The sequence below is a fragment of the Haliotis cracherodii genome, unplaced genomic scaffold (assembly GCF_022045235.1).
Source record: "Haliotis cracherodii isolate W230 unplaced genomic scaffold, xgHalCrac1.p SCAF_3, whole genome shotgun sequence".
Lineage (NCBI taxonomy): Eukaryota > Metazoa > Mollusca > Gastropoda > Lepetellida > Haliotidae > Haliotis > Haliotis cracherodii.
The window spans coordinates 66,256,578-66,277,433 of record NW_027266286.1 but is presented as its reverse complement, the minus strand read 5'-3'; the positions used below and the strand labels follow the sequence as shown (position 1 = coordinate 66,277,433).

At 40.7% G+C, this 20,856-nt stretch overlaps 2 protein-coding genes across 2 annotated transcripts; one reads left to right on the top strand and one right to left on the bottom strand.

Annotated features, from left to right (window-relative positions):
* The first annotated feature begins 1,908 nt into the window (after positions 1-1,908).
* LOC139474063 (TIP41-like protein) lies at positions 1,909-10,521 on the top strand. The gene is made up of 8 exons (XM_071256923.1): positions 1,909-2,051; positions 2,934-3,109; positions 3,946-4,125; positions 4,903-5,008; positions 7,900-8,031; positions 9,298-9,393; positions 9,744-9,806; positions 10,184-10,521. The coding sequence occupies exons 2-8, from the start codon at positions 2,988-2,990 to the stop codon at positions 10,316-10,318; spliced, it is 834 nt and encodes a 277-aa protein (XP_071113024.1). The 5' UTR covers positions 1,909-2,051; positions 2,934-2,987; the 3' UTR covers positions 10,319-10,521.
* A 1,752-nt stretch (positions 10,522-12,273) lies between these two features.
* LOC139474062 (uncharacterized) lies at positions 12,274-20,176 on the bottom strand. Its single transcript, XM_071256921.1, has 5 exons — positions 19,883-20,176; positions 18,279-18,424; positions 16,265-16,436; positions 15,393-15,515; positions 12,274-14,681 (listed from the first exon to the last, which is right to left on the bottom strand). The coding sequence occupies exons 1-5, from the start codon at positions 20,100-20,102 to the stop codon at positions 14,248-14,250; spliced, it is 1,095 nt and encodes a 364-aa protein (XP_071113022.1). The 5' UTR covers positions 20,103-20,176; the 3' UTR covers positions 12,274-14,247.
* Positions 20,177-20,856: the final 680 nt, after the last annotated feature.

Here is a 20,856-nt window from a genome sequence, read left to right as displayed (position 1 = left end):
ATCAACATACAGTGTTGATTAGACATATTCGTTATACCTATGTGTTTGTTTTGGATAATTTAGGGGAAGGGAAATACACACACATGCCATGACCGGCATTTAGGCAACCAGAATGGTGACCTCTGACATTACTAAAGTTATAGAGTTATATAAGATATAGTTTCGATTATCTGATGATATTTAGCTTGTGAGTACAATGCACCAAGATATGGAGTTGTCAAGGTCGGTGACTTGGTGATTGGGTGTCATCGTATCCTGAGGACATTGCTCGCAACGTCAGTCACAGGATTGTCTGGTTAACACCCGATTATTTACAAGCCACTGCTGTGCAGAGTTGCGTCCCTTGGGCACGCCAGAAACCTATGATTGTGGGTTCGAATCCCGGTTCGCCCAGATTATGTTTCTAGGTTTGTCAGCACCATACCCGTGCTCGTGGGTTTCACCGAAGTGGTAAACGTCTGGGACCTGCATCACTTCGGGCTTTCCTCCCACATTAAGCTGACACGCCGCGATATAACTGGAATACTGTTAAAAGCGGCGTTAAACCCAACTCACTCACTCACTCACTACAAGCAACTGTTATATTTGTGCGTGGTTAATTATTTAAACAAACCACCACTACAAACAAACAGAATACATTCCACGTATTGGAATGTAAAAATGTAAAATGTAAAATGTAAAAATGAAATATACTTGCTGGAACTTTCAGCCAATGCGAAACAAATGTAACAAGCATGACACGTGCTGAATAATACCTTTCTTCAACAGGCTGCTGCAGCATATGGTTCTATTTGTGCTGCATAATGTTCGGGTAATATATTCAACGTCCCAAAAAATAATTTGAAACATTTTGTCTTTTGACTGAGGTTATGCGAGACATTAATTGCGTTTTATAAGTGGATTTCCCACTGTTTCCATCTCACAGTACAGAGTAATAAATGTCACAATTTTTAATACGCTTTCCCCATGTGGCAATCTTATATAAGCCTTTTCAAGCTAACTTTTTGACTACACTGTTCCTCATTCTATTAAAGGGGCACTGATCTAAAGCAATTCCCCGGGACTGGTTGTTGCCTTTGTTATTGTTTTTTCCCAGTGTGACCCTTTAATATTCATTTCCATTTCTCAAAACAATATCCTGCTGGGGAGCCGTGCAGGTAGCAGAAGTATTGTAAGTTCCCACGGTCCCCAGTAAGGTGGCCTAACTTTGGTTGCTGGCGATCTATAGCCCGTTTTTATAATGTATTGTTCAATAATAGGTTATTCTTTTAATTGTTCTAAACTAGTTTTACTTATAAACTGTGATATACTAGTTATTATACTGTCTGTCGATGACAGATTTTTAAATTCGTCTAAATTTAAGCATTATGAATATTCTCGTCACGATATGGCTGAAATATTGCCGATGTGACGTTAAATTTTAACTCACTCACTCAAAACAATAAGCTGCAGATAGAAGATAGAACTGAATGTTTACCAGCACATTCCAATCTTTCCAAAACAACCAGTCAAATTGTTCAGAAAAAACGTGAGAGTAATTTGAAAGGTTAAAAAAGTGTGACCTGTGAAGATCCGGGGTAGAATATGTCTTCAGCAACCCAGCCATGCTTGCCGTAGGCAACTAACGGGATCAGGGGGTCAAGCTTGCTGACTTGGTTGATGCATGTCATCGTATCACAATTGCGTGGATCGATGCTCATGTCGATCACTGGATTGTCTGGTCCAAAATCGATTATTTACAGACCACCGTCATATAGCTGGAATATTGCTGAGTGCGGCGTTAACAACAAACAAACAAAACAAAGAAAAACGTGTATAAACCGATTGAAACGGTCGTATAATATAGCACAAAAAAAGAAAACCAAATCAAAGGGGAGGTAACTCTCACGATTCTTGTTGAAGCCATGGCGGACCAGACAAACAGTGCGACTGGTGAACACAATGACAGAGACTGAGGCGGCGTTGACTTCGTCAGGTTACCCGCATTTATTGCAGACAAGTCTTGTTCCAGCATTGCTTCTTGTTGAAGTAGCCTATAGAAGTTATTGACGGTAACATTTATCCACAATTAGGAAAGGATAATGATATATATGCCCCCAGTTTTCGCTCACCCTGAAATCTGAAATCAAATTAACTATAATTTCGGAAAAGTAGGTCATGAGACAATGATATAATTATTTTCACACCTTTACCTTAATGGATGTAATTGATCAACATTATGGTTGTCGACAATACAACCTTTGAAGGATAAAAAGACCTGGGTAAATCAACGTTAGAAATTGGCACGAGTCATGCAGAGCTTGCAAACTGGCTACTGCTCAATAGTTGAGGCATCATAAGGACTTGTAGACCTAGAAATATTTCATTTTTAACGGGTTTACTATATGTTATCATTGTAAGGACTAGTGGACTAAAAATGCTGGTTTCTACTGCTGGGTATATACACATTTTAGATGATGTCTTGAGTTTCACAAAAAATACATGTACATGATCACTGATCGTTACATTTGGATCGGATGCTAATCACAATCACGAGCACTTATTACATAATCGGCCTATACTTCGTGAATAAATGATGATGAATTACATGTGATAGTATCCCCTTAAGGCACATACCATCATCACACTCAACATGCTCAAGACACAGGTTCAGTTTCCAGCATTGGAACTGTTAGGCAATGAATACCATTACTGGGCCCACTTGCACAAAGCGATCTTAGCGCTATGACTATTGTAAGCCTATGCTAAAGTATGGGAGTTAAGATCATCTTAGCGCTAAGATCGCTTTGTGCAATTGGGCCCAGTGTCCACGGCCATATTGCTGATTATTACTGGAATGTTGCAAATCCAATTTCGATCACCTCGCCTCATGAATCAATAATTATGATAAGGTGATAACGTACATTGTCATGTATATGGTTTTCATAATCTAGGGAATTTGAAAGGGCCATCTTAGAATAAGCAGTCAGAGCATACAGCGTGCCAGTATGACAGCACGTCCTGTCCCCAAGGGGAGACAACCTGTGTCCCAGCAGTACCAGTTTGGCCCATGGACACTGACAAGCACAAAAAGCCACATACTGGAGTCGGAGGGACCTGAGAGAGAGAAGTAGGTGGAACCAATTGTGGTTATATTTTAAAATACTTTTTGTATTGAAAACTGGCAGAGACACACAAAGTTTCCTCAGCCATGCTTAACATGTGCTTAAGGAAAAAATGTTATAATCGCCAAAGCATGTTGCAATTGTTTAGTTTTTTTTTATCTTGAATTCATATTGTTTACACTTATGTTTTAAATTCTAAACTAAATAATTCCCCCAAATGAATTAACAGTCAATCTTTAAATATAATTTTCGAAATATTGTTACTTGAAGTTGTGCAATTAAAAACGTCTTCATTTTTTCCCTATGTTCATCAATCATGGTAATGACATCTTTGTCTGTAAGTGTGTGTAAGCCTAATAACTTCTGACACTGAGACGTTTGTCAACCACTTGATCTGAATCTCCACATCTCCACCTGTACCCACCATGGACTGTTGAGCATCATGACTTCCTTTTACACAGTGAGGGTGGGGTAGCCTAGTAGTTAAAAACGTTCGCTCATCACGCCGAAGACCCGGGTTCAATTCCTGACGTGGGTACACTGTGTGTCAAGCCCACTTCTGGTGTCCCCTGCCATGATATTGCTGGAATATAGCTAGAAGTGGTGTAAAACTATAATCATAGAAACTAACATGTTTTGTCCACTAGTCTTTATATAAACAAAACCCTTGAAAATGGCAAATTTCTACAAGTCTTTTTGATGCCTTACCTATGAGGCAGTTTGGCAAGGATAAGTACCAGTTTCTATTGCTGTACTTACTCTGTCCTCATTTCCTTTCCACTTCTTTCGTTGTGCTAGTTTCTTGTCAATGTTTAACTGACAATTGCAAATTTGTTTCCAGGTTTGAGAGCCAGTTGGAGCTGCCACAGTTGCCAGAGATGGTATTTGCAGACAACACGCTCCACCTCCAGCATCAGGAAGGGTTTGGACTTGCTTTCACGGCCCTGGGGGCCCTCAAGCTAGTGGACGCACACCGAGACCCCCTGAAGGTGGCAGCTGCGGCAGAGTGGCAGAACGCACGGTGGGTGGAATTCTATACAACTTCACATTAAGCAAGATATGCTGTTCATAAGTACTTTAACTTTAAATTCCTTGTGCCAGAAACTGGAGATATGATACTATTACTAAATATTAGTTTTGGGTATTGGGCCTGACCTTCCTATTGCAATTAACTGCAATAATGATTCAAATATTGCGATACATACCAGACTATATTGCATGCATTCTTTCACCTGACATTTATGATCCTGAAATAAAATAACCCACCGTTTTGTTGAAAGTTGCTGTGGTCACAGCGCATGCGTAATATGCACATTATATCCGGAAAGCTGGTCACGAATAGTTTCGCCTTTTGAAACACAGGTATCAGTTGCTAATTTGTGAATTTCATAATTATTTCAATTCACTAAAGTAAACCTACTAAATACTCTGGAGAACTTTGGTCTGCTAGCAACATAATTATATTCTTCCCACATGAAGACGACAAGTTGTCTTGCTTAGCCATGTTAATCACCATTCATTCTTCAGCACTGATGGTAAAAGTTTGTCTGTATATCATGTATGTGTGGAAGAGACCAGCACTGTTCACTACTGACCGCATGGGCGGTCAGGTAGCCTAGTGGTTAAAGCGTTAGTTCGCCACACCGAAGCCCCGGATTCGATTTCCGACATGGGTACAATGTGTGAGGCCCATTTCTGGTGTCCCCTGCAGCGACATTGCTGGAATATTGTTAAAAGCGGCGTAAAACCAAAGTCACTCACTCACTGACATTGGGAATTTTTTGTTTACTTCCAAAAGATCAGAATGTGAGCATATCAAGAATGTAGTGAAGCCGTTCGACTGGACCTACACCACGGGCTACAAGGGGGAGCTGGTTGCCGTGGACAACAAGCCATCTCTCAAGGTCAGTGTTAGGGGGTGATTTCAAAAAGGTTAACCTAGAAATCAGTGTGAACTGAACCAAATTATGAAATCATTAAATTACCACACAGGATCAATGAATAATTAACCAGGATTAGGTTTACTGTCACAAAAGGCTGTCTAATGGGACAAATAAGTGGATCACTTAGTAGCAGGCCCTGCAATATGTGTCAGTGCACTAAGGCTGGGACGGGTAACTCGGGCACCCGGGTCGGGTGGGTACTGAGTTGGACCTGGGTCCCCACAGGACTACCAGGACTCACGGTTAGTCATGTGATACATTGTTAAATGACAAAAATTACCTAGAACTCTATGGTTACACTACAAGTCACTAATGTTCGCATTTCTTTCTGACTATGCACCCATTCCTTCTCACTTTTCAGATGGTTGAATAAAGATATAACTTAAGTGAACTTCAGTGTATGCATGACCAGATCGTTTAATACATGTATCTAAATACATTTTGCAAGTGCTGTGGTAAAACAATTCCCAATCGGACATTTTGTATCTCTTGAGACCTACAGTGGGTACCTGGGTAGGGTCGAGTAATAGGGGGTTGGGTACCCGGGTAGTAAATTTGGACTCGTCCCAGCCCTACAGTGCACTCATAAATGTCCAGAATGTTTCACAGTCTCAGTTCTTGAATCCGGAATAGCGTTGGAAGCTGTCAGGAATTCACTGCTTTCAGATAGGTGCCCAGTCAGCACTTAGCATGCTTAGCAACTAGATACGATGCATGTCAGGTTGAAAAAGGCATCGAATTGCCTTATTGCTCTTATACAGGTTTCTTTTAGAAACTTTCCCATCCCAAAAATGGTGAAGCCTGCCATGTTTGTCAACAGCAACCAGGGGCGGTAACTCTAATTTACTCAACAGCACTCGACATTTTACTAGTGCTTCAATCATTTCCTGCCACTGACAGTCTGTCAAAGTTGTGGACAATAGCTTTTGCTAGAAATAAGTCGTGTATGTGTTGTGAAGACAGTGGAGAGAACGGGTCATCACCTAACTACATTCAGGTGTTGTTGAAACAATGTGACTGAAAATACAAAGGGTACACTACTACCTGTCTAATTATGTGTGTCCAGTGTTCAGGAGGTGAAATGCTCAGGTGTTTACCATGTTTAGACACCATGAGTTTAATGCATCTAGTCCACAGACTACCTATGTTTGTGGATGAAGCAACTAGTTCATCCGGATGTCTCTTGTCTGGGGCTAATGTCCGGGTCTATCCCTGCTGACAGTAGTTGGTAGAAGGTGTCGGCATGCAGCATGTCTCACTTCCCTGTTCACTGTGTCGGGAAGGGGGGCACGGGTGGCCCAGTCGTCTAAGGCGCAGCGAATCGCTGTGCAGAGTTGTGCCCCTTGGGCATGTCTGAAACCTATGATTGTGGGTTCGAATCCCGGTTCGCCCCGATTACGTTTCTAGGTTTGTCAGCACTATACCGTGCTTGTGGGTTTCACCGAAGTGGTAAATGTCTGAGACCTGCATCACTTCGGGCTTTCCTCCCACATTAAGCTGACATGCCGCGATATAACTGTAATACTGTTAAAAGCGGCATTAAACCCAACTCACTCACTGTGTCGGGGAATATTGCTCAGAAAATTAGTAGTCAGTTGTAGCCCCCACTAGGCCTGTAAAGACTATGTCCATGGTATTGTGGATAGAGTGCCTGTCTTGAAAGGTGAGACGTTTGATCCTCAGCTCTGTCATACCAAAGAGACAGCCTCCGTGATCCACGGCCACGTCATAACGTTAAAAGATGATTCTTGTTGTTACCCTGTCTGGCGCTAGGCATTAAGGGACTAAAATAAGAACTGGTCGGCTCAGAGTTAGTAAACTGTGTCTGAGTTAGGTATTCATGTTAAACTGCGGCATGGTATCTCAGTGGGCTTGCACTATAAAACTGGCATTAGTCTGGACTGGTACAAGCAGACACACACACATGTGCATGTACGTCATTATAAAAGTGCAATAATCTTGAATGCGACGTTAAACCCCATTTCACCTCACCTCATACCAAGAGATGTTGTAAGATGGTACTCACTGTTACCTTTCCTGGTGCTTGACATTGAGGGGATAGAACAAAGACTGGTAGGTTCAGAGTATGTATACCGTGTGTGAGTGGGGCATCCATGTTAAACTGCCACATGGTATCTCCATGGGTTTGACTATGAAACCTACTAGTCCAGACTAGAACAAGCAAACACACATGCACACTTCACGATATAGGACCTGTGAAGATCCGGGGTAGAATAGATCTTCAGCAACCCATGCCTGTTGTAAAAGGCTACTATGCTTGTCACAAGGGCGAGTAACATGATCGGGTGGTAAGGCTCGCTGACTTGGTTGAAGCATGTCATCTATCCCAATTGCGTTGATCGATGCTCACGATGTCAATACACTGGATTTTCTGGTCCAGACTCAATTATTTACAGACCGCTGTCATATAGCTGGAATATTGCTGAGTGCGGCGTAAAACAACAAACCAAACAACCAATATAAGTGCAATAAATCTTGAACACGATGTAAACCCCTTTTCCCTCACCTTACCTCTAGGCCTTTAGTATTGTAGACTTTACGATCTTATAAGATATATGCTTTTTATTCATGTACCAATGAAACGTGGCAAATTTATCATATTTATATGATTTATGGTGACACGTTTATGTCAGACTATTGGTTAGCCTACAGGGCACAACGTGATGCCTGAAACTGAGCATCTTCTCTGTCATGTTAATCCTGTACCCTAGAAATAAGGGAGGATTTTCTCTCCAATATGCCAGTGGCTTGTTTTACCGCTAACTGACCCTGCTGGTAGGAGATTGTGTTTGTCTGGATGTGTGTGAGATCTTCCCCTGTTGTCCTTGCAGGCCACCGCCACATCAGAGAGAATAGACTTGGAGAAGCTCAAAGTACGGGAGAAGATAATGTTTTACGATGATGTCCTCCTCTTCGAGGATGAGTTGTCAGACAACGGCTCCTCCATTCTCAGTGTCAAAATTGTAGGTTTGAGTCTCTTATTTCTGCTGTGAAAGTCATTCTGTTCAACAGGGCTGTGTGTTCCCTGGAGAGGGCATTGCTGTATGTTGCCATTAACAAACTGCTATGTTTACTTTCAATTTCTCAATTTTTTAAGACCAAGATAGCTTAGGACATTGGCTTTTTACCTTTTTGGGAAAATCTTGTCATGAGGCTCAGCCATGGTAACCATAGTTATTCTTAATCAAGGGAGGTAAATGTTACAAATAGCAGTAAGTGCTGGAGATATTATTCGTCTGAGATATGCTTTACCACCACAAGGAATTTTTTTATTTGTTTCATTATTGATAACCATGGTTTTCTTTAATATCGTATGTGATGGGATGTGAGTCTTGTGACGCTGCTGAATATGTTCTTCTACAATTAGCAAATTGTCAAAATGTTGCATTGTGGGACTATCATTTATGATGACAAATATTGTGATTCTTTTGTGATAAAAATTGATATTACAATATTTGCAATAAAAACGTGTATCTTTGAATTTTATGTTCATAAGAATAAAGAGTAAACACAAAGTGGTTGAAACATGTTGAAATGAATCAGGGTATCGGAAGTCTATTGAATATGGTGTTGGAACAGCTTGGCAACACGAGACTTGTTGTCAGGTTATTAAGCGCACCTAAATAAAAGCCGGGAGTTGTGCCGACATGTAGCCTACCAGCCCTAGCTACACGTGCGATTCTCCTCCCACAGTCACTCACTCTTTAACGTTTATGCTTTACATATGTTTCTGTTCAGTTTGAAAGTCTGAAGCATGTGTTATTGAAAATACTAGTATGATTACCAGCTTTAGAATTGTTTCATGTCAACAGAAAGTGTTCAGCATCAGTGCATTTGTACTATTCGTTAACAGAAAAACATACTCTTTGAATTGTGTTGTGTTCATTGTCTCTTTTCACTTAGCAGTGAATGGGTACCCGGTAGGATGATATGGTTATGTGACTGTTAAACTTCTCGCATCTCACAGGCTGATTGAACTGTATACTCCTCAGTGAGTGGAGGATGAAAAATTGAGTGCGCACTGATCTATTGACCGGGGTAATAATAAAGCAGAGCTTCGAACATACGTCTGTTCTCTCGGCAGTGAATGGGTACCCGGTAGGATATGTAATGTGACTGTTAAACTTGCATATGGACAAGGGGACTATAATTATTGTTATTAAAGAGAAAAAGGATGTGTTTTACAAGAGGTTATTGCAGTGGTCATGGCCAAGTGACTTGTGTTTCAGCGTGTCATGCCAAGCAGTTTCTTCGTACTGTTGCGGTTCTTCATGCGAGTGGACAATGTGATGATCCGGATCAATGATACACGGATATACCATGAGGTAAGCTTTTAGCAATATTCCAGCATATATTCCCGGATTCCGGGTTAGAGCAGGGCCCCTGCAGCTTATGCTGGTTATGAGAGGCGACATAATGGATCTGGTTGGGTGACTTGGTTGATGGGATGTCATGTCCCGATGCCATGGGTTGTTGCCCACAATATCAATCACTTGATTGTCTGATACAGACCAAATATTTACAGGCCACGGCCTGGAATATTACTGAGTGAGGTGTTAAACACACACTCATGCTTAGTTCGAACATTTCAAGAATACTCTATGCCAGTGTTTGATGTTTTGTATGAAGACAGCTATGGTTTGTCCGTCTCCATATGTGATGTCATTGTCCACAGGGAGGTCAGAACTACATCCTTCGAGAGTTCACAAGCAAGGATGATAAAGTTGAAAACCTAAAGGTACGTTCATATTAAGCATTGGTTTCTTGACAAGTTGTCTCCCTTTGATCAGTCCCTGTGGGCACTGGGGTGATTGCTTTTGTTAAAGGACCCTTGACAATTAACAGTCAGATTTAATGTTAGGACTATGTTTATTATGTCATTAAGTGTGGAGATTCTTAATGACATACATGTTCTGATTAACATGCTGTACAGAGTAATGTCCCTTTGGTATGCAAGAATCCTATGATCATGGGTTTTGATTGGGCTGCGATTGTGTTTCTAGGTTTGTCAGCACCATACCTGCGCTCTTGATTTTGACCAAAGTGGTAAACAACCCACCCAAGCCCTACCACTCACTCACTCACTCATTGCCATCACATCTTGTGTTTCCACAGGTCAGCAAGCACCTGTTCACAGATCCCAATGAAATCAACAAGCACCTGTCATTGAGGGCAGAAACATTCGAGAGGTTGGAATTCCCCGAGGAAGTGACGGCATGCGAGCCAGACTCCACAATTGATACTACATGACGATAAACTGTCTGCGCCATTGTTGTGTGTGTGTGTGTGTAACATGTATATATATACATACCGGTATTTGAATGTATATGGAATAGAAATCTTCAAATCTTTGTTTTGCCGCGTTAGTGTTTCTTTCTTGAACATCCTGAATGTTTCATTTTTATAACCTACATACTTTTTCCATAAAATGGAAAGTAAACTTGATGATGTATTCCATGAAACTTTGTATGCTCAGACATGCATAGAACTGGTACCTTTTGCTATTCAGGAATTTTTTTAATTATATTTTGTGCATTTCCAGGGCTTAAAGTTGAAATAGGTTCATATGAGTCTAAGGAGCATAGCTCATACACTGTTAATAGGTCTTTGTGAGACTTTGTTTACACATATTAGGCACATGCTAAATTGGTGCCTTTTGCTATGCATGTGTTTTTCAAGTTTTTATATTTTACATTTCTAAGGCAATAACAAGCTGGAATGAGGGTTTCATTTCGCAGAGCATAACTCATCAACCATTCAGTATATTTGTATATCAAATATCATGCATCATTCCTCCCAGGTTAAATTAGGACCACAGCAACCAGTGTTGTTTTGAGAGACAGGTGAGCTGGCTTGGTGAGCTGGCTTGGTGAGCTGGCCTGGTGAGCTGGCTTGGTGAGCTGGTTGAGTGTGTGCAGTCACACCCTGCCAGAATGGGATGTTCCTCATGCAGGGTTTATTCAAAAACAAGCAAACAAAGCATCATCTTTTCTTTTTAGCAATCTAGTTATGGGGGAGCGGTCGGTAGCCTAGTGGTTAAATTGTTCGCTTGTCACACCAAGGCCCTGGTTTGATTCCTGACATGGGTACAATGTGTGAAGCCCATTTCTGGTGTCCCCAGCTATGATATTGCTGGAATATTGCTAAAAGCGGCGTAAAATCAAACTCACTCACTCACTTACTATTTTGTTATGGAGTTTTAAAATATTATATGCAACATAGGCTATGAAACTTAAAAGGTCAAAAGTACCATGAGTAATTCACACCCTTGGATTGATTGAAAGCATTAAAGAATAGAAGGATTCATTTGGCCAAGTCATCATTTTCTGATGTCATTTGTACTCTAAAAACTTTGTATTAACATTGTGTTATTAATGATATGCTTTTTGTGATGTTACGCACATAGCTAAAAGGGTGAGGGATATCAATGACTTTGTCTTCTTGTTTACATTAATCCATTTGAACTCACTCACCCACTCTGATTGGATGATTGACAGAGTACATGGAATCAGACAATGAATCAAGGCTGAAAAAAATAATAGTCTTAGTTCTCAGGCACTGCCCGCGTCATCAGTAAGTCTGCTACACGTTTTGTTTTTATTTCCATTTTTAAAAAAATCCTAATACTTAAAAACAAGCACAGAGTTAACTCCCTTTAGATGCCCTCTGCTTTACTCTGCATCCTGTGTTGTGGTAATGGCGGCAATAGGAGTTTGTATGCTTGTTTATGTAGGGAGGGCCTTTCCCAGGTTGATGGTACACTGTTTATTTGGTTTCATTCTAGTTTGAACAAGCAAAAAAACAAACAAATGCCCCACTCGTACTATATTTTCAAAAGTCATTGCCAAAGAATCAATTCTTTTATTTTTTAAAGCCTAAAGTATTGTTCTTTACCTGACCTTTTTCTTTTGACCAATGGAATTCACTGTGCAGAGTAACATCCCTTGGGCATGCTACACAGGAAGATACACTCATGGGTTTGAATCCAAGACTTGACCTGATTATTATATAGTTTTGTCAGCACCATATCTGTGCTGTGCCTTTAGCTTTTCTCCCACATCAAGCTAACATGCCCCGATATAACTGAAATACTGTTCAGAGTGGCGTTAAACCAAACTGACTTTAGCCACATGCTGCTTGCTGGTAATGTACTGTGAAAGAGTCTGGAGCTTTTTTGGAATAAATCACACAATCATACAGGCAGTTATATGTTGTTTATTTACAAAAAGTTGTAAAATTGTTATCGCACACTAAAGTTTTGAGACAGCACACTCACATGAAGGTATACGAGGACAGGTCTAGTAGAGTTTCTGTGTAGATATATCTGTACATATTGCTAAATAATACAGGAAATAATAATAATTATAATAATACTGTTGGAGGTACACAGATTTGGCCATCTTGAACTTCCACTGAATGTGTCAGAATAGTTTCTCACTGAACATTACATTAGGCTACTAAGCAAATTTGAGGCTAATCAATACAGTGTATAAGTGTTTTTCCAAAATATCCAAACCATCCACAGTTCGCTAACGAACTCTTTCACACATTTTTAATCTCATCATACAATTATTGCATTCTGAATAGACAGATATTCCTAAAATAAATTGTATACATAATCTGTATTATAATAATAATGCTGAACAAAATAAATTTCACTCCAACTTTGGTTTGTACATTCAAATGCATTGGGGGGTTTAAAGCTAAGAAACAAGGCATAGGGTCTTCAGAAGAAGAAGAAAATCTCAAAGGTCGTAGCAATCACATCATTTGTAAATAAAATAAAAAACTTATGATATGTCAACTTTTAGAAATAAAGTTTCTGAAACTTAACATCATCATCAGATGACAGTTCAATAAATGAGACATTTCACCCAAAAGAACCCATCACAAATCATCTTTGAGAACTCATTTTGGTTATACATTCCAGGCAGTCTTCGAGTGCTGCAGTATTGCGTACTTTCATGCTTCAGTTGGTACAGATACACCATTTCCCAGAACTGTGATAGTTTAGTATAGTATATCGGGAATATGTATGCCAAAGGATTTCATCGCAGTTTCTGGCAGTGGGAAAAAATTCCCACTTTTAATGAGTCCTATGTATACTTAAACACAATGGAAACTTTTGTAGATTCACGAGACACACTACTCCACTTTTGATAGGGATGTTAGTGTCTTTCCGTGATGAACAAAACTGATTCTCACAATATGTCCAGTGTATATTTAAATCTATCTGACATAACAGATTCTCACAATATGTCCAGTGTATATTTAAATCTATCTGACATAACTGATTCTCACAATATGTCCAGTGTATATTTAAATCTATCTTACATAACTGATTATCCCAATCAAAAGTGGAGAACTATTTTTATCATCTGATTATCTTTTCTTTTCCTGTGTCAAATTGAATGAAATAACTAATTTGCAAAATGATACCAGAGTGTCGTGTATTGGTCATATGACACTGGTAACCATAGCAACAAAAAACGTAAATAATGCTAACCAACATTTTAAAACTTTTCTTAATTGTTTTATCTCTACACTGAACAATTAGGGTACCTGATGTCAATTACGGTGTGATTTATTTTTTTAGCATATTGAGAACATTCAAGTATTTTCACAGCATTTCGATGTTCAACTGTGGTCAAATCTCATTTAAAACAGATCTTACTTTTCGCTACCGCTAAACAAAGATCTGAGGACATCCCATGACGGGTCACGTCAGAATGACCTTTCGCAATTTTGACCGATCAATGAAATGACCGACAAGAAATCAACATTAGCCAATCAGAAGGCAGCTTTCTCGAGCTTTACGACACTAGTTTCAAACTGGTGACTACGCTTCGAAACATATTTTGACGTATTCTTGATTAAAAGAAATTAAAACGGATAAGAATATTCTGGAATGGCTTATAAACCCGTAACTGTCGTTCGGAATACTCCCATGTTAAATATTTCACGGTTGCATGATTAGAAAACACATTCCGATCTTTCATGATCTGGTAAGGGACGCTCTGATTAATTGGATGAAAGGTCGTTCTGACGTGACCCTTAATGGGATGTCCTCAGATCTTTGTTTAGCAAGAGGGAGAACTAAGATCTGATTTTAATGAGATTGACTGTGGTCCAAAAGGTGTAGTAGCACTGGGAGACTTCCTTTGATTGGCTGTTAATCTTCACTTCCGGAGCCAGGGGAACTTGACAATCCTGGACCCGTCCGGCCACATGTACCTAGTCTGGTACTCGGTGGAGCTGGGGTAGAACTGCTTGATGCCCAGGGGTCGACCGTAGATGGACATGTCCGGCTTGGGGTTGATGGTGAAGTGACTGGTCGGCAGATCCATCGGGGGCCTGGTGTACTGGCACATGTACTCCGTGTCCCCGGGGAAGTGAGTATTGATACCCGCCTGTTCCTGTACGGACATGGTGCTGGGGGGCTTCGACACGAGGGTGGCTGACTGGGCCCTCTGGCTGGGCATTCCAGCCTCGGCTAGCCGAGCATTGAGGGCGTTCATTGACTTCACGTCAGCCATCACGGTGCTGGGTCTGAGGTTTCCCTTGATGGTATTAGTGGTGCCTCGTGGATAGAGGCTATCAATCGTGCGGTAACCTTGAAGAATGGAGATGACATTACTGTACTTTGTTCCAACTATGTTAATCATTCAAATTGCAGACCAATATGAATTCGACATCAGCTTTGTGGTGAAGAGGGTACTGATTCTACCATGACATTGAAGGATGACTTAGTTTGATTGGTTAAGCTTACTAAATTTAAAATTGTTATTGAGCGATAACCACTACTGACTGGATCACTGGACCAACATTTTTTCATAAAAAATGTATTTTAGTCATAGTAGAATGGAGATAAACCTCTTCTGTTTTTCCATTCTGAGGTTGCCAACAGGTGTGGTTTATATAATATATAGCAGAGTTTAATCAACCATGAACCCCAAAAAAATTTAAAACAGAATAGGTCCATCTCCTAATTATTAGGGGTGGTCGGGTAGCCTAGTGGTTAAAGCGTTTGCTCGTCACGCTGAAGACCCAGGTTCGATTCCCGACATGGGTACAATGTGTGAAGCCCATTTCTGGTGTCCCCCGCCGTGAGATTGCTGGAATATGGCTAAAAGCGGCGTAAAACCATACTCCCTCACTCACTCACTCCTAATTATTAGGGGATTTAATTATTCAATTAATATGGATGTTGACACAACAAAGCCGAGGGGAAATGTGATTCCTTATGGTTAGAACAAAAGCCTTTCCTTGTCAGGTCTTGGTATATGCGTACATGCCATTCACTATCTCCGGCATTTGTACTCACCCCTGAGAGTGGAGGAAGCCGGCCAATCAGAACCAAACGAGACTTTCTTCCCCATGGCACCGTACGACTGGGCCGTCTGCTCCCCATATCTCAACTTCTGCTCCATGCTTGGGGCACCGATAGCTGGAAGGGAAAATAGGACACTGAAGTCTGTGAACTGTGATGGCCTTTATTATGTGGATTACTCTCTGCTGTGTGCTTATCAGAGAATGCCAACCCCATTTTGGTATGCTGGATGCCAAGCCCTTTTGTGTGGTAACCCGGATGTCTCGGTGCAGTGCGCTGGATGCCATGGATGTTGTTCTGTACACAGAATGCCAATATTTCAGTGTGGAAATTTATTTTTCGTCTCTTTGTCTTGCAAAGAGGGACAAATCAGTAAAATATTTTATGAAGGCACATGGTCATTCTATGTAAAATCCCAGTCTAATTTACTTGTACCTGCTGTGTACACTGATGTGACCCAAGAGTTCTTAAATTGGATGTCAAAACAAATTAAGCGGTATTCTGGATGCAGCCCTCTTGGTTAATTTTGTCCTTAGGAGCCATCTGGCTCCTGCTTGAAAAAAACAGGAGCCAACACAACAGTTTAAACTTAAACTTTTCAGGGTCAGATGAGAGGTAATAATGACAATTGTTAAGGCTTCTAAAACGTGAAATTTATTCAATTAAATTTTTGGACGTTTTGGTACTTGGTCAAGTTTACTAGCTTAGATCGAGATTTGTTAACTAAAATCGAACTGCCATTTGTTAACTATTGCATATGGGGTTTGTGTGTTTTAAGCAGGAGAGATAGTGCAGCGGTAGAAGCTTTGGCTTGTCATGCCGAAAAACCAAGGTTTGATTCTGTTCCTGAATGTGTGACAACTTACTTGTGTGTGATCGTGTGAGACCTCCAGGCCTGCCCGTCCACATGGTGGGGTCGGGTTCTCTGGCTGTGCGGGTGAGGTTGTTGCGGTATCCGGTGAAGCGGTCAGTGACACCAATGTGGTCACCAAACTGCCGGATCCTGTCAGCAGCTGTCAGTGTATATGGCATCATGTCCTACAGATAGAGAATAGTGTGTTTAGGGTAACGCCACTTTGAACAGTATTTCTGTTACTGGTAGATCACGGCATGTCAGCTTGGTGGGGGAGGAAGTGATGCAGGTCTCTGACGTTTACCACTTTGGTGAACCCACGAGCACGGGTATGGTGCTGACAAATCTGGACACATAATCGGGGCAAACCGGGAATCACAATGAGGTCTTCAACAACCCATGCTTGCTGCAAAAGGCGACTATGCTTGTCGTAAGAGGCGATTAACAGGATCGGTTGGTCAGACTCACTGACTTGGTTGATGCATGTCATCGATTCCAATTGCGTGGATTGATGCTCATGTTGTCAATCACTGGATTGTCTGGTCCAGACTCAATTTTTTACAGACTGCAGTCATATAGCTGGAATATTGCTGAGTGTGGCATTAAATAACAAACAAGAACAAATTCGAATCCACTATGGGATGCAATTTGGGCGTCTTAGATGGGGCTATACATGTCCCACAGACAAAACACACTAGGATACAGTAATATCAGACACATCTGAAACAACTTCCACTTGAGCATGTTGGGGTAATTTGCAATCATGGTTTTACCTTGACCTACAAACCTAAGGGTCTAGAGGACCCCCAATACTTAATTTCAAGGGTCCTTACAGGGAATATGAGGGCTCTGAAAATCATAAAATAGTGTAGTGTACAGAACTGTAAGATTTGGTAATTACTTTAAATACAGGACCATTATATTTCTTGTCAAGAATTTGATACAAGAAATATTACTGTGTGTTCCTTGGGATGCACTACAATGTTTTTCTAGACATTTTTGGGGGGCGGTGGGGTAGCCTAGTGGTTAAAGCGTTGCTCGTCACGCCGAAGGCCCGGGTTCGATTACCCACATGGGTACAAGTGTGAAGCCCATTTCTGGTGTCCCCCTTCTGGTATATTGCTGGAATATTGCTAAAAGCCTCATAAAACCATACTCACTCACTCTAGACATTTGTGTGTAGTGTATGCACATTTCTGCTTACTGTAAACCCTGGTAAATAGCTCTGTCAGTTGTACTAGGCCAGCAGTTTGAAGCACTCAAAGCCATGTTACACTTTGCTACAATGGCCACAAGTCAATGTCAAGGTCCTGAGTTACCCCATGTAGAACAGGGCCCTGCTCGTGTTTGTGTTATAATGTACAGTTATCTCCCTTTGATTATGTAAGCATGAGGTGAGGTGAGATTGGGTTTAACGTCGCGTCAAAGATTATTGCACTTATATAGCGATGTGCAGGCACGTGTGTGTGTGTCTGCTTGTAATAATCTGGACTGATGTCGATTTATAGTGCTAGTTCACTGAAATTTAGCAGTTTAACATGAATACCCCACTCAGACACAGTATACTGACTCTGAGCCGACCAGATCTTGTTTTTGCCCCTTAATGTCGAGTGCCAGACAGGGTAACAACAAGTACCATCTTTAAACGTCTTTTGGTATGACACGGCCGGAGATCAAACCCCGGACCTTCTGCTCTCCAGGCAGACGCTCTACCACTTGACCACGGAGGCGGTCATGTAAGCATGAGGTTCTAGGGACCTATTAAGTATTATGACCTGCAAATTCCATCAGTAACCTTTGATTTATTGCACCACCATACTCTTCATTCATATCATACCTTTGTGTTAACTTCAGGTAGTAGGTTACGGTTTTACGTTGTGTTTACTGACATGAAAGTATGTTCTTTCATTTAAATGATAATTATAATTTGATTCGTCAATAAATTTAGTATTAGCTTAATCTTATTTTCAACTTACCAACCTCCTTTAAAACAATATCCTGAAACAAGAAATAAAAGTATGACGAACCTTTTGTGAATTCCTGAGGTTTGTGATGGCCCACTGATGCATCTCTCGGATCTCGTTCTCCTGCCTCTCGGCCATCCTGCTGCCCTCCATCTGGTTCTTGTAGTTGTAGAGGATGCCGGACACTCGGCCCACCACCGATGTCGCATCTAGAATATACAGTATGTAATACCACTGATGTCACATCTAGGAAATACAGTATGTTATACCACTGATGTCGCATCTAGGAAATACAGTGTGTTATACCACTGGTGTCACATCTAGGAAATACAGTGTGTTATACCACTGATGTCGCATCTAGGAAATACAGTATGTTATACCACTGATGTCACATCTAGGAAATACAGTATGTTATACCACTGATGTCACATGTAGGAAATACAGTATGTTATACCACCGACAGAACATCCAGAACATACAGTATGTTATACCACTGGTGTCACATCTAGGAAATACAGTGTGTTATACCACTGATGTCGCATCTAGGAAATACAGTATGTTATACCACTGATGTCACATCTAGGAAATACAGTATGTTATACCACTGATGTCACATGTAGGAAATACAGTATGTTATACCACCGACATCACATCTGGAACATACAGTATGTTATACCAACGACATCACATCTAGGAAATACAGTATGTTATACCACTGACATCACATCTAGAACATACAGTATGTTATACCACTGACATCACATCTAGAACATACAGTATGTTATACCACTGACATCACATCCAGAACATACAGTATGTTATACCACTGACATCACATCTAGAACATAAAGTATGTTATACCATTGACATCACATCCAGAACATACAGTATGTTATACCACTGACATACAGTATGTTATAAATACATCAGATAATGTTTGACACCACCATGTGTCTGTTCCTCTATTAAAACAATACTTATACCTAGAGCTATAGAGTTGTAATAAATGAATGTCGATGATATCAAGAGTTGAAATACAACTGACCGTCTCCATGGTCTAGTGGACAGAGCATCTGCCTGGACAACAGAAGGTCTGGGTTTCAATCCCTGGGCCCTGTTCCACAAAGCGATCGTAGCACTAAGACGATCGTAACTCCCATACTTTAACATAGACTTACGGCAGTCTTAGCACTAAGATCGCTTTGTGGAACAGGGCCCTAGCCAAAATGCATCAGAAGATGGTACTTGTTGTTACCCTGCCTGGTGTTTGGCATTTGGCCAGCTCCGAGTAAGTATACTGTGTCTGAGTTGGATATTCATGTTAAAAATGGGATATGGTATCTCAGTGGCCTAGCACTAGTATAAACTCAGCCTCAGTTAAGGACTAGCTAGTTTGTTTGTTATTTAAGTCCGCACACAGCAATAGTCCAGCTATATGACGGCGGTTGTCAGGACTAGTACAGACACGAGCGCACACACACAAACACACACAAACACAAACACACACACACACACACACGTACACACACGTCACCATGTAAGTGATCGTCACCCCAACAAAAACAACTGTCATTTAACAACATTTGTGAAAAAATATCAGAAATAATTGATGACATATAAGATATTCTGAAAACTGTAATACGAGCACCGGAGAAGCAAGGACTTACCAGGAACCGTAGTTGAGGCCATGGTTCCCTTCCTCCCCCGCCACTCTTGGGAGGTTGAGAGGATCCTGTCATCTAACTTCATGTGATTGAGGCCATTCGTGACAGCTGTCAGTTCCCGTGCGATCTCCTCATTGCAGTAATATTTTCCGCTCTGTAAAATTTCACCGATGTCTTTCTTTGCCGTCTGAATGGCGCTAGAGAGACTTCCACTCGCATACATCTTCGTCTACAGTGATTTCAGTCTGAGAACCCTGCCAAACTTTCTCAAGTTGCTTCCCTAGCAACATACACGTTTCGTCGCTAGCAACGGGAATTGTCAACAAGCAGGTGCGCGCAAGAGTTTCCAAAGGGAGTTCACTCTGAATATAAACATAACGGCACTCGGGTCTAATCGGGCTATGTTATTCCGCTAACAGATCAATACCCACACTGGCATGTAAGGGATTGGGGTGATCCGATTGACCATAACGGTCGCTCTAAGCTCTGATTATTTTGAATAGTCGTACATAACATTTATAGCTGACCCGTATATGTTCGATCTGTCGCAATGATTGAAGTACACAAGTGGAGTACTTTTTGTTTAATTATACCTTGCCGTTTGTTCTTGAAATTGTAAAAAAACCTTTTATTTTAGATATATTATTTTATGTTCACTTGAATCAGTTATGTAAACCTTCAAGTGGAATTACACCGTGTTGCTAGTTTTTAATTAAAACAATAATTAATTCATTTCTCCAGTATTAAACTGTCATTAAACATTTTATTACCTAAACTTAAAATTTTATTCACAAACCGCCAGAAAAGAGCTCAGTTTATTATAAATGCGTACTGTCTGAGCCAAAATAGATACAGTGACTATGTAACCACAACTGGCCAACCCCCTTTAGAACTTTAGAAATTCTTACAGTAATCACTTTTGAATTAATATGAGAAATTAAATATATTGATCAAATAATTCAAATTAAATAAATTAA